The 14,363-nt window shown below is 35.0% G+C and overlaps 1 protein-coding gene across 4 annotated transcripts in view; it reads right to left on the bottom strand.

The window, feature by feature from the left end:
• The window catches only part of ALKAL1 (ALK and LTK ligand 1), a 56,054-nt gene extending 42,946 nt beyond the window's left edge, over nucleotides 1-13,108 (bottom strand). For 2 of the 4 annotated variants that reach the window (XM_051970205.1, XM_051970206.1), the window contains exons 1-2: nucleotides 12,824-13,104; nucleotides 11,008-11,376 (exon numbers count right to left, since the gene is read on the bottom strand). In XM_051970205.1, the coding sequence (XP_051826165.1) occupies nucleotides 11,008-11,376; nucleotides 12,824-12,941 (487 nt within the window). In that variant the 5' untranslated portion in view covers nucleotides 12,942-13,104. Of the gene's footprint in view, nucleotides 1-11,007; nucleotides 11,377-11,696; nucleotides 12,065-12,823 lie in introns of those variants that run through there. The other 2 variants (XM_051970208.1, XM_051970207.1) reach the window with 2 other exon arrangements.
• Between the last annotated feature and the right edge of the window lie 1,255 nt (nucleotides 13,109-14,363).

Below are 14,363 nucleotides of genomic sequence, written 5' to 3'. Positions count from 1 at the left end.
CCAAAAAAATTAAGTTGCTAAGCCTTCCCAATTGTGTTCAAATCATTATGCTCTGTGAAGATTTGGTACTTTATTAATTGTGTAAGTAATTACTTTGGGTTCATCTGGCAATAATTTTCATACAAATTATCTTCTATGGCTAAAATTAATTAGGCTATGAGACTAGATCCTTAGAAATAATTACATATATGTATAGAAGAATTGCACATATTTAACATATATTGGATTACTTGCCTTCTAGGGAAGGTGGTGGAAGGAAGGGAGGGAAAAATTTTGGAACACAAGGTTTTGCAAGATTGAATGTTGAAAATTATCTATGCATATGTTTTGAAAATAAAAAAGCTTTAATTAAAAAAAGAAATAATTACACAGAAGTATGAAATTCCAAGCCTAAAAGGTTAGAGAGGAATAAATGTTGTTTTTTGTCCTTTGTTCTTGAAGAGAATCATGATGACATCACAAAGATTAAGCTAGGACATGTAAGTAAACTGAATTCAAGTGAAAGATGGTTATGCAAAATCACCAGCCTCACTTTCTCCAATAGATCTTACGTGAAAATATCCAGACTTTGAATCACTAGGTATGAATTTCACCTTTCTCATTTCAAAGTCTTACATGAGTCAATATTCTGATAAATGTGCTCTACTAGCAATCTGTACTAGCATCTACTAGTATTTCCAATGAAATACATATAGTAAAGAAGAAAGACCATCTATTTGATACTTTTTCTAAAGGTGGGGGAAGCTTTTATAGCCCCTATCAACAATCAATAAACATTTATTAAACATCTACTACAAAAAAAAGAACTAGACTAAGCACAGAAGATGACAAATACAAAATACAAAAGTATGTCCTACTAAAGGGATACTCAAAGATAAGTAAATAGAGAGATATATAATAAATATATAGTGATGAAAGGGAAAGGAGGAGAAAATTAACTATTTTGTCAAACAAAAGGCATCTCAAAGTGGCACCTGAATTGAACTTTTTAGGGAGCTAGAAGTTCCAAGAGGTGAAGGTAAAAAGAACATTCAAACATGAATAACACCTTATGCAAAAGCTCAAAATAAAGTAGATTTATTGACATGTAGGGAAAAACATCAAGCAAGTTATAATGACTGAGAATAACCGATATGTAGATTAGGCTGAAAAGAATCAGGTGATAATGGATTTTAATGCAAAAGAGAGAGATTTTTATTTTATCCTGAAAGCAATGGGGAGCCACTAAAAGTTTTCTGGTGAAAGGAATGATAATGGTCAAACCTATACGTAAGGATAATTCCCTTGTTGTATGGAACATATATTAGAGAGATTTGAGACTAAATTTAAAGAATTCAATTAAAAAGCTATACCAATAGCCCTTTTGAGAATTGATGGGCTAAATGGTTGTGATGTGAATAGAGAAAACAGAATAGTTGCAACAATTTCTAAGGTGGCAGAATCCATATCACTTGACAACTGATAGGATTTATAGAGTTGAGGAGGGGGAAGTGAAGGTGGGTAAAGAGTAAAGTTTTATACTTAGGTAGCATTGCTCTTGACAATAACAAGAAAGTTAGAAAGCAGAGTGAGTTTAGTGGGAAAGTTAATATATATACATATATATATATATGAATAGATTATATAATGCCTGGTTACAGGACTGGCCTTGAAGGCTCAAAAACTTGGATTCAAGTCCTGCCAGTTATACATATTAACTTATAACACTAGTTCAAAGTTATATTGCTTAATTTCTTAACATGCCAGGCAACTTTTTAAGATTCTAAATTACAATCTTGTTATCTATCTTCATCAATGGATAAACTTTCCATACCAGGAGTTCCTTGTATTCATGATATCATAGATCTAGAACACTGAATAAATGAAAATTTACCATAATAAGCAGAAGCATTCAAAAGGATTCGCCTTAAAGCTTAGAAGTACCTCAAACCTTAGAACTAACCTCAAAAATGAGATGTTGAACTGTTTAGTGACAATAGTAATATCTTTTCCACTGAAAGGCTATTTTTATTTTGTTCTTTTTAAATTTTTAAGGTAAAACTCCAAATAAAATGGACATTTTCATATATAAAGTAGAAAAGAAAAAAGAACATTATGCATGAATCTCCAACTCTCTATTGTGTATAGCTTGCTTTTTCTTTTTTGCAGGTATCATCAATTCAACATGCAACTATCAGCTTGTCTATGTTCCTTTTGGACTTTTTGAAAAGCTTTTAAAAAATGAGAGCTAATCCACAATGACTTCCTTTCATATTTTACAAACCACTTTATTTTATTCAGATTTACAAGGATAATAGTTCAGTATTAAACTGTAGGAAGTTGTGGTGGTTATTTTTGTAATCATGTTGTTACTCTTTTTAATTCTTCTCTGACCCAGACAATTCTAAATATTCAGTTTTCTTGTCTGGCCTGCAGAAGAATGTTTGGACACATACCATACATTCCCTTCAGAAGATAATTGCCTTATAACTATCAAAGAAACCTAAATTCCAAACCCTATCCATCCTTTCCCCATCTGTTTTTCATCCTTTCCTACAAAATGAAATTTAGTCAGATAGCTTTTAACATACCAAAATTATCTTCTGCAATGTAGCTAGGAATAGAATGATCCAGATGAATAATACAAAGTCCACCAAGACAAATTATTTATTCTACAAATATCTCTTTTATAAATATATTTATTTGCAACTACAAAAAAACTTCCTAAACATCTCAGTACTTCGTACTTTGCTGACATGTTATCTAAAAAAGCTCATTGGAATCTGTAAAATGACTATTCCTAGTGGGGGGAAAAAAACTTAAAATAGATTTTAAAACATGTCTAACAAGACTATGGTTCTTAGCTTTTTTTATGTGGTATGTACCTCTTTGGTCATCTGAAGAAGCCTATGAACACCTCTTCAGATTATTTTTAAATAAAGAAAATTCATGAGATGACAAAGGAACCAGTTACATTGAAACACAATTATCAAAATTAAAAAAACAAAAGAAAAAAAGTTTTCATAAACTACAGGCTAAGAACCCTTGTACTAGAGCAATGATGATACAAATACAAAAGTATACTGATTGTCACAGCAATAGTCTTTTGCCGAAAATATATTATTGGTAACATCCCACATAAAACCATTGTCTAAATGAGAGTTATTATTTAATTTTTAAAATCTAAATTGTAGAATATGTGAGAGAAGCCATGATTATTTTCTAGGTTTTATAATACACTAACCTAATATTAGCACTACACTAGTGTTATATTACCAAGTAGAAATCCCATTTTAATGAAAAGATGTATAAATTATAACAAGTATGTTGCTTGAGTCTGATGCATAGCAAAGCATATGCACCTGATTTAGGAGGAATATTAAATTGGACAGAGATGTGAGATAATCTTTCTTTCACAAACATCTTGTGGTCTTTCATCAAAAGTACTATTGCCTGGCATTTTGGTACATCTCCATCTATTCTCCCTTATTATCTAGCTCCATAATGTTGTTGTCATCCATTCTTTTTATTTTTGCTGATCGCCTCTTTACTATGACCTATTGAAACCTCTCTTTCTTCTTATTTGAATAAATGTCCTATTTATTTTATTACTCTTGGCTTAGCTCTATGAATCTGTGAATATTAGTGAACTTTCCATCTTAACACAGCAATCAAGTAATTCTAATAAGATTGTTTAAAAAAAAAGATGAGGGGGAGTTTCCCTTTCCCCTTCTCTTCCTCTGGCCTATTAATTGTTCTTAACTATTAGCATCCATAAATCCCACCCAAAAAAGGCAGCTGTATATCAAGCAAGCTTTAAAGTAAACCTTCATTCAAAACAAATATAATTATCAGATAATAATTATAAATTAGTGAAGACTAAATAAGATTTTATTGTGTTTTATATTCTCCTAATCAATATTGGTTCTCATCAGAATATAAGGTCCTCGAGGATGGGAACTGTCTTTACTTTTATATTAATATTCCATTAGCACATTTCTTGGCACATAGTAAACACTGAATAAATGCTTTTTTATTCACTTATTCATTTTATTTCTAAAGCCATATTTTTCTATATTGAGATTTGCTCTGTAACTTTTTGTAACTAAGTATTTAGATTGAAGACCTTCTCAACATCTTCATAAGACCGGTCCAGTTTTCTCACCTGTAAAACATACCCGAAGTGTAATGTAAAAATCTGCAGCCAAATTCTATACCTAGAGGTTTCTATTTGTAATTTGTTGCCTTATACATATTTCATATAATTTAATGGCCCTATACAAGAAAAAATGATGGGATATTAATTTGATTAACTTTTTTTTAAGTTTTCTCTTTGTTGATTCCTTTAAAGCAACTCATCCCTCAGATAATGAGAAAAATTAAATTCTTTTCCCCTGGATATATGAATTATTTTGAACTTTTCTTTCTTTCCTTCCTTAATTTTTTTTCTAATATCTAATTCAGAGGATGGCATTCTGAACTCCAGAAGGAAGAAAACAGAATCTTTTGAAATGTCATTCCTTCCTTCTAAATTAATGTTAAAAGTTCAAGAAAATACATTTACATATATATGTATACATCACAGGATCACAAAAGGCAGAGATAGAAGGAATCTAAGCAGCTCTCTAGTCCAATCCATACTGGAAGAAAAAAGTTCTACTATAACATACTTTACCAGTTGTCATCTAGCCTTTTCTTGGAGATTTATGAGGGGGAATGCACCACCTCCACATGCCCCTCATAACCCTTTTGGACAGCTGTTTCTGAGAAAGTTGGACAGTTGTTCAAATTGCCTCTTACTTCCCTAAAGGTGATGTGTCTAATAAATGCTCTTTGATTAAGACTAACATCACAATTATCTACAATATTTAGTTGTGTCATTTCTATTGCACAATAAATAAACATTTATTAAGCACCTATGACATACCAGGCCCTGTGCTAAGCAAGGAGAATACAAAATAAGGCAAAAAGATAATCCCTGTCCCTGCTCTCAAATATTTCATAGTCTAATGAATTGGAGAGGGAGTAAGAGTGGGGAAGTAGGTAACAAAAAGCAAACAACTATCTGTAAATAAGATATATACAGAAAAAACTGTAGACAGTCAAAAGAGGGTAGGTACTAACATTATGGTGGAATGGGAAAGTCTTCCCAGAGATGATGGGATTTTTAGTTGAGACTAAAAGAAAGACAGGAATGCCAGAAGGTGGAACTGAGGGGGAAGGCCATTTTAGGTATGGGGGACATCGAGGGGGAAAAAAAACCCAGAGTAGGGAAATGGAGTATCTTGTTTGAGGAATAACAAGGAAGCCAATGTCACTGAATTACAGTATACATGAGGAAGCAGTAAACTTATAAGACTGGAAAAACAGTAGGAAGCCAAGTTATGAAATACTTTGAATGCCAGAGGATTCTATATTTGATGATGAAGTTGATAGGGAACCCCTGGAGATTACTGAATTAATGAGGATGGATGGAAAAGTCAGACCTGCATTAGAAAAATTAATTTGATAGCTGAGTGGAAGATAAACTAAAGAGAGAGCTTTGAGGGAGGGAAACCCCCCATCACCTCAAGAAACTATTGGAATAGTCTAGGCATTAGATAAGGGATTGGGACTGGATCAGAATGGTAAGAAGAGTGAGAGATATTATAAAGGTAAAATCAACAGGACTTGGCAACAGATTGGATATGGGGGAGTGAGAAATAATGAGGAGCTGAGGATGACACCTAAGTTGTGAGCCTGAGAGAGTGGGAAAATGATGGTGCCTCAACAATAATAAGAAACTTTAGAAAGAGAAAGGATTTGGGAAAAACAATAATGCATTCAGTTTGGGAGCTTAAGTTTTGAGTTTATGATGTCTATGGCACACCCAGTTTTAAATGATTAACAGTCAATTGGAGATGTAAGTTTGGAGGTTAGAAGAGAACTTAAGGCTGAAAAAGTAGATCTGGGAATTATCAGTATCAAAATGATCATTGAATCCATGGGAAATAATGAGATCAGCAGGTAAAATAAAATAAAAAAAGAAGAGTCGAGTCTTGAGGAACATCTACCTCGTATGAGAGGAATTCAATGACTTGGAAGAAGACCCAGCAAAGAAGAGTTCACATAGAAGAACAATAGGGTAAGATGATAAATAAACAACTGTTAGATATATCACCAGATAACATGACAAATCTTAATAAATAATAATAATGATTAAATCTTATATTTGTGCCCTCTGACATGGATGCACTTTGAGAAATGACTATTCAATCGGTACTGTCAAATCCCTGTTTTCAGTGCCTTGTGACCCAGATACATCATAGCCAAAATGTTTTTAATATTCCTTGTGTCCCAAATCTCATCAGTGTGGCCTGGTACTTCCCAGGGAAGATAAGCCACTGGTACTTCCCAGGGAACACTCACAGCACAGGAAAAAATACATTCTCCGAGACATGCTAAGAATACCCAATCCTCACAGTTAAGCTATAAAACTTCCAGGTTCCTTCCCTCTCTTTCTTCCAAATCTTCTAAGCTCTACTCAGATAGTGTGCTGGGGATTGACTTCCAAACACCAGCAGTGGTGTTTAAATTGTAATTGTTTACAAGCAGAACATTGAGCAGGAGAATTGGATAAGGTACTCAGAGCTACTGATTTTTGCTATTGTCACTCCCTCTTTGGTTTATCCTGAACAACCTTCCTGTTCATACTAAGAATAGGATTGTAAAATTGACAAAGTATTTATTTTTACATATGTCTTTTCATTTGATCCATGTAACAATTCTAAAAGACTAATAGAACAACTATTAGTATACCCATTTTAGATGTGAAACTGAGATTTTTATTTAATTATTGGAAAGATGATGGCCAATGTTTTCGGGAAAAATAAAACTCAGATCATTTCAAAAACATACCAGAAACTAAATCCATTTTGAATAAATTACATTTAGAGAATATATTATAGCTGATTAAGGTTCTAAAAGATTATATATTTTCATGTAAACTAAACACAATAGGGAATTTCTTAGAAAATATATTCTGTTCATATATATGAATGTTTATAGAATTATAAGATGCTAATGAATACCTGTGTATATACCAAAATATACTAGCATATGGCCATTTCACACTTGTCTAACTATCTTCATAACTACCATAGGTTTTTGAAGAGAAAAATAAATTTTGACTCCTTCATCTCTCCCTATAGCAACCAAGAAACCATTTTTAGAGCCTTCTCTTCTGTCTACTCCACAAAAGCTATAAAATCTAAAATTCAAAGGAATAATTTTTGCTTCTATCGTTGTATTACGGCAATAGAATTAAAAGCCAGAAGATTAATATAAAAGGGGCTTCATGATAGAGGTTAAAGAGCTAGAATCACATTCAGAAAAATCTGGATTTGAGTTTTTGCTTGTGATACATACTGGTTACATGACCCTGGTTTCCCAGGCATTTTTCTAAGACTTTAATTTGCAGAAGAGTTTTAGATACTTATTTGTAGAGAGAATTTTATCTCCTGAAAGTCACTATAACAATGAGGTAATCAGTCCTGAAACCACCCCCCTAAAAACATAAAAGGAAATAGATTTATACAGCAGGTCAGTGATAAAGATTGACCTCTCAATTCATCTGATAAAAATGTATGCTACCAGAATCACAGAATTTGAAAGATGAAAAGAACTAATCTCCATTATAACATGTCTAAACATTGCCTCTCTTCGAAGAATGGGGAACACACCTCCATACAGCCCATGCAACTTTGGGAAAATTCTAGCAGCTGGGGAGTTGACATCTAGCCTAAACTGCCCTCTCTGCAATTTCCATTCATTGTTCCTGTTTTGATTGTCTGGTCTCAAACAGAATAAGTTCAATCCCTTTTCCATATGAAAGCCCTTGAAATGCTTAAACTCAATTATCTTGTCCTACTGGGGCTTTCTCTTCTCCAAGTTAAATATGCTCAATTCTTTCAGTTTTCAGATGACATGATTTCATGGTATTTCATCATCTTGATTGTCTTCTTTAGAGATACTGTCCAGTTTATCAATGTCCCTCTTAAATCACATGTTCAAAAGTGAACACAATATTCCAAGAGGTCTGATGAGGGAAAAGTACAATGGGATTCTGCTTTTACCTTCCTGAAGTTACAATTTCCTTAAATTTTAAGACCCAAGTTCAAATTAGCTTTTTTTTTTTTTTTTTTTTGGCTGCCACATCATATTGCTGATTCATATTGAAATTGTCTACTAACATCCCATCTTCCATTTCCTTAACAGAACAAGTGCTTTCTAACCAGATTTCCTTCATCTTGTGAAGCTGATTTTTTGGCATCCAAGTGTTAAAACATATTTATCCTTATTAAATTTCATTTTATTTAATTCAGTCTAATGTTTTAGCAGCCTATCTATCCAAGACCCTTTGGGTTCTAAGTATAATACAATACAGTATAATATAATGTTCCAGCCCTGTGGATACACACATGGTTCTGTATATTTTATTTTTTCTATTCTGGAGGTGAATTGTCCAGGGTCAAAAAGGCTAGTTAGTTTCTGGGGTCACCAGAATTTGAACAGAATTTGAATTCCATTCTTCCTGACTCCAGGGATGGTTCTCTATTCACTGTACCTCCTAGGATACTGAATCTTAAATTTATCATTTTGTATGTTATCTATTTCTCTCAGCTTTTTCCTTAACAAATTTGATATATATATGTGCATATATATTAAAAATATATTAAAATCAGTTTATGTGAATAAAATACTTAGAACAATATAATTTTGGTTTACCTCAAATTTGTAAAATATCTAGTACTTACAAGGAAAAGGTTCTGTAACAGACCTCTGATTCTACTGTCCTAGATTTTTCTCTATTTGTAAAATGTGAAAAATGAGGTAAAGAGGTGTGAATATAGGTGGTATGACCTAGCAAATTAGGATCTGGCAGGAACCTTGAGTTCCCGTCTTTTGCTTAATTCCTAGTCAAAAGAGGATTATGTCAGGAGACCAACTATAGGCATGACACAGCAACAGGGAATCTTTTTTTTTTTTTTTTTTTTTTTGATGTTTAAAGGGCAAGAATGATGGCTTTAAGGAGCTGCCCTAAGGAAGAGGTTATCTGCCTGGAGATATTGGATCTAAGTAGAAACAACTATACTTTCTTTACAGTCTGGTCTTGTGATTACATTATCTAACCTTTCATGGGGTAGGTTTCTGAAAGCTAAGAATAAAACAGGAAATATCATCATTTTGGATTTTCCAAATGCTTCAAATAGTACAATGCAAAGAGTAGTAGATATGTGACCAAAAGAACAAAAGATCTTTGCTCTGTTTTTAAGGTTAGGATCATAGATATCTATGGTTGTGGAATAGACTTTGAGTCAAATGCCTTCATTTTACATATGAATAAATGAGGAAGCAGCTAGGTGATGAAGTGGATATAATGCCTGGCCTGGCACTAAGATTCATTTTCCCAAATTCAAATCTGGCTTCAGATACTTACTAGGTCTGGACAAGTCATTTAACTCTATTAGCCTCACTTCTTCATCTATAACACAAGCTGGAGAAGGAAATGACAAACCACTCCAGTATCTTTGCCAAGAAAACTCCAAATAGGATTACAAAAATGGGATTCTACTGAAAAAGAACTATACAACAAAAACAGAGAGGTGATAAGTTTCCTATGGGCATGTAAACAATAAGCAATAGAGTCAAAGTCTATATAACCTTTAAGGTCCCTCCAGTTTTAAATCTGTAATCATATGATTATACACAGTTGGAAAAAAAAAACATTAACAACAATCTGATACTAAAGAATAATGAGCAAAGATGAAAAAAATCAGAAAATTAATTATCTCTCCAAAAATTTTATTTCTACAAATTTCCCAGGACATTTTCCTAGCTTGACATAATAGTAGCACAATGGAAAGGGCACTAGTTTTAGAATGAGAAGATCTAAATTTTATTTCAAGTTCAGCCATTAACATAGCTCTGTCCTTGATTTCTTCAACTGCATAACTGTGTCCTCAGTACTTAGTCACAGGCTGATGATGTGAGTGAGAGAAGAAAATAATAGCTTGTCTCAAGTGTCCAGTGAATAATATATGTAGACATGTTTTGTGACATATATATGTGTATACACACATACACACACATATATATATATATATATATATATATATATATATATATATATATATATATATATACCATTTCCTCTTTCCCCTATAATTTTATAGCCCTTCTGATAAATTCAGACTTCTCTCATTCACCTCTCTATTCTCTCTATGAGCAGTCTTTTCTCCTCTCCCATGGACTACCTCTGGCAACTTGCCCAGCAAAGCAGTCTGAGGGATTCTGTCTCTTTCCAGACCCTTCTATATTTGAAAAGATCTAGAGAAAGCTGCTGGAAATTTAGAATATAGGAAAACAGATTTCAAGCTAAAAGGAATCTTAGAGGTCCAGAGTGCTTTTGACTTGTCCACAATCTCACACTGGTTATAAATAGCAGAGTCCTGATTCAAACATGGGATCTCTAACTTCAAATTAGCTCTAAATAATTTAGAATTATAAAGTGCTTACTCTTCATGCAGAAATCTTTGCACTCTATCCCTCTGTTTTTAATAATAATGGAAATCAACCTGTGTGGCCAGCTGCAAAGAAATGTAAACCGCTTTCTGTTTTTCCTCAAATGAAGCCAAAGCCCAAACTCGTGCAGAAGTTTAATGTTGCTTCTTTCTGTGACTGAGAGTTCCAGTTGCTTTAGCATGATTTACTCCCTTTCATCCTCCTTGTATCCCCGAATGCACCCTTCCTCTCCTTTCTCTTCTCAAAGTCTCCGGACCAAACTACTAGGAGTAGGTTTTAGAATGGAAACCTTCAAAACGTGTACAATTTATGTTTTTGTTTTTTAGAATGAGACTGGCATTTTTGGATTGGGATAGAAAGCTCTTTCAAGCCGTGGTTTCTTCCAACATCCAGAAGCTAGACGCAGGTCAGATACACTGAATAGGTAAAGAAGGAAAAAAGCAAATCTTTGAAACTGGCTCTTACCTGCGTTCCTGGATGAGCTGAGGAGCCAAGAGCGGGCGGGTTCAGTGGAGAAGGAGGCAGAAAAGAGTAGTGCCTTGTCGCGATCCCTCAGGGGTTCGGAGAAGGAGGAAGAAGTGGAGATAGACACCACGCTCTCCTGCTGGCTAGTGGAGCGCACCCTGCCCCAGCTGTGCTGCTGCGGGATCTGGACGCTACTAGAAGCATCGGGAGCTGGAAGGAGACGGAGAAGCTTGTCTTTGTCATCCTGTGCCTCTGTTTCCCTATGGTTTCGAGGGATTCCTTGGCTCTCCTGGGAGGCTAAAGCGAGAATAAAAAGGAAGAGCGTAGGCACCTTCGGCCACTCGCTAACTGCCCGCATCTTCCCTGCGTCTGAAAAGAAGAGGGGAGAAAAAGAAAACAGTAATATTTAGATCTTTCCGGGATCATACCCAGCACGTGCCTGGGGCGAGTTTCTCCCTGGACTGGGAAGAAAAGAATTAGAATGTCTAAGGAAAGAAACTCGGTCAAAGATGTTGGAGGAGAAGAGGAGGAGTGGTTTAAAAAAAAAAAAAAAAGGTAAGGAAAGGAAAAAATGCAAGTGAGAATCTTGTTTAGGACTAAAAAGCAGTACTTCTGCAACCCTTCTTGTCTCTGGCCCCCAGAACTTGATTACCCGTTTAGCCTCTTGGATCCCTTTCCCCCATCTCTACCTCGATGCGGAGAGCATTGGCACTGCCAAGTGAGTGGTCCTGGACAAGTCCCCTCACCGGTTCATTAGCCCCTGCCTCAGTCCTTGCAGCTCAGATTTCCTAAAAACCTTTTATTGGAAAGTGGGCAGCATTCCAAGAGGCGTTCAAGAAGATGGAGAACTTTTCCAGAGGTGGGCAGGAAGGGAGAGGTGATGTAGAGAAAACAAAGTCTCGGTGCCCGATTGCCCTGGACGTTATGCATGCTCTCGCAAGAATCAACTAAAGAATCTTAAGGAAAAAAGCCTCTCGTGAGCAATTTGTTAAGTTTTATCCGTCTATCAACTATCCAGTGCCACAGGGCCATGCGGGGAATGCACAATGGGCCAGACTGACCTGAGAACCACACGCTTAACACTTTCTGATATCCCAGTGTCGCTAGCGCACACTCACTACAGAGATTTCTCTATTAGTACAGTGAGAGGAAAGGGCAGAATGAAGGGATGAGGTGGGGGTGGGGATGGGGGTGGGGAAGGAACTATATCGACTTTGAAGGACTTTTCTATCCCCTGACAAACCTTAGGGGATAGAAAAGACTGCCACCCTTATGCTCAGGCTGCTTTTCCTGGGGTCCTCTGTTTCATCAAACAAAACTTCCTTTCTTCTCTCCTCCGTTCCATTTTTACCTTCCTTCCATTCCTACCTTCCTTTTTTCATTTTTTCTTGCTCCCTCCCTTCCTTTCTTCTTTCCTTTCTTTCTTTTTCTAAACAAACAAATAAATAACAAGTCTGTTATAAATTTCATCACCCTCAATCAGGGGATTTGTAAAATATAATTAATTTTTAGAGGAAAAAATGATTATTCCATTCTTAAGACAACATTTTAAATGCAAATCTTTAAATGCAAAAGGGAATTCCCCTCCTCCTTCTCTCTACTTTCTAGGAGCTGCTCTTACTATTCTCTGGGACATAATATTATTTCATTCCCACCATGTTTACTAAAATCAGCAACAATTTGGACTGGCCAAAAGTTTTCCCATCCAAGGAACTACCCCTTGACTGAATTACTAAAGAAAGTAGCTTCCCCGTTACTGAAAGAGGGGAAGAAGTGTCTTTCTTGGAGATGCTCTTTGTGGTATGGGGGAGTTTACCTTGTGCCGATGAGTAAATCTTTCTCCACCAGCAAAGAGCAAAAGCTTGTCTTCTCTTGCCCTTTAGTTCTTGCTTATGGCCGAGAATTCTCTCTGATTGGAGCAGTGTGACTCTCATACATGTTCAGGAGACAGTGAGTGAGTGTCCCTGTGGAGTCCACTCCTCTCTTTTATATGAACATATTCAACAGAGTACTAGTAAGCTTTGGGTGGGTGGCAAATGCTGAGGACATTTTAGGTAATCTTTTCTTCAGTACATCCTGATTGACTATGCATGTCAAATTTCTATTGCTTCCTTTTCCTTTCTGTGGGCTGCACTCAAGGGAAGAGTCACCAGCTAGTGCCTCAGATCTTTGTGAAATCTAATTTCTCTGTAAATCAGCAGTGCTTACACAGAACTCAAAGGATGACAGTATTTTTAAACTTCAAAAAAAAATACCTATTCAAAATTTGCTAGTGCTACCAGAAAAAAAAAAGAGATGAAATTCTTTAGTTCTAAGTAAAATGCTAAAAAACACAATTAAAAGTAATTGTATCCGATATTTTTTTTTTTATTATTGACTGTGTGGATCATTTTTTAGTTTTATATTTAACTGAAGAGTCAATGGTGGGAATAGGTTTAAAGTGAAGGTCTGGATTCAAATTCAGCCTCTGATACTCATTAATTTTGAAACTCTGAGCAAGTATGTTAATGTGCTTATGCCTCCAGAAACTACTTTTAAGTTTGTTAACTAAACTACTTTCACATCACATCCTCCCATCTTTTTACATTTCCTTTTCCTTCATTGACACTAAATCAATTTTTGCCCTTCTTGTGGTCTTTGTATTCAATTTATCCAGTTCATTTTCCCCAATTTGGCTTTACTTGTCTTCATATTTAACTTTAACTCTATCTCATGCCACATAACAAATATTGCAAACCTCTTCTACCATCTCACTTCCATCTTCCACACTTACAGCAGATCTAATTTCCCTCATTGAGAAGACTGAAACCAACTAATGTGAGGTCCCTTAACTCTTTTTCTGCATTCTTAAATTTCTCAACATTAAAATCAATCCCCACTCCTTACTAAGAATAATCTTTCTAAGATGTGACTTTCAGCCCATATCTTACATATTCTATAGGACTTTGTTCTAGAAGCCATTTCTTTTCTTATGAAAGAACATTAAAATTCAAAAGTATCTTTTTTTTTAATCTGTATCTAGCACAGTGCCTTAGACATAGTAATCACTTAGCAAATATTTGTTAAACTGTATTGTATTTTATTGTACTGCATGACACTGAGTCATTTTCAGTATATCTTTCTCTCCATGAGTTCTTTATAATTTGTCAATTCTCCAATCCTAAAAACAAAACAAAACCAAAAAACCCCCAAATTATTCTCTTCAGTTCCATTTTCTATTCTATTTTCTCTTTTTCCACTATGAACTTCCTGGAAAAAGTTACCAACACTAGATATCTATACTTCCTCACCATCCACTTTGCAATTTGGTTCTCCACATCACTACTACTACCAATAATACTGGCTTGACATAACTT

The sequence above is a fragment of the Antechinus flavipes genome, chromosome 1 (genome assembly GCF_016432865.1).
Source record: "Antechinus flavipes isolate AdamAnt ecotype Samford, QLD, Australia chromosome 1, AdamAnt_v2, whole genome shotgun sequence".
NCBI lineage: Eukaryota > Metazoa > Chordata > Mammalia > Dasyuromorphia > Dasyuridae > Antechinus > Antechinus flavipes.
Note: the sequence above shows the minus strand (reverse complement) of the source record. Positions and strands in the feature narration are given on the sequence as shown.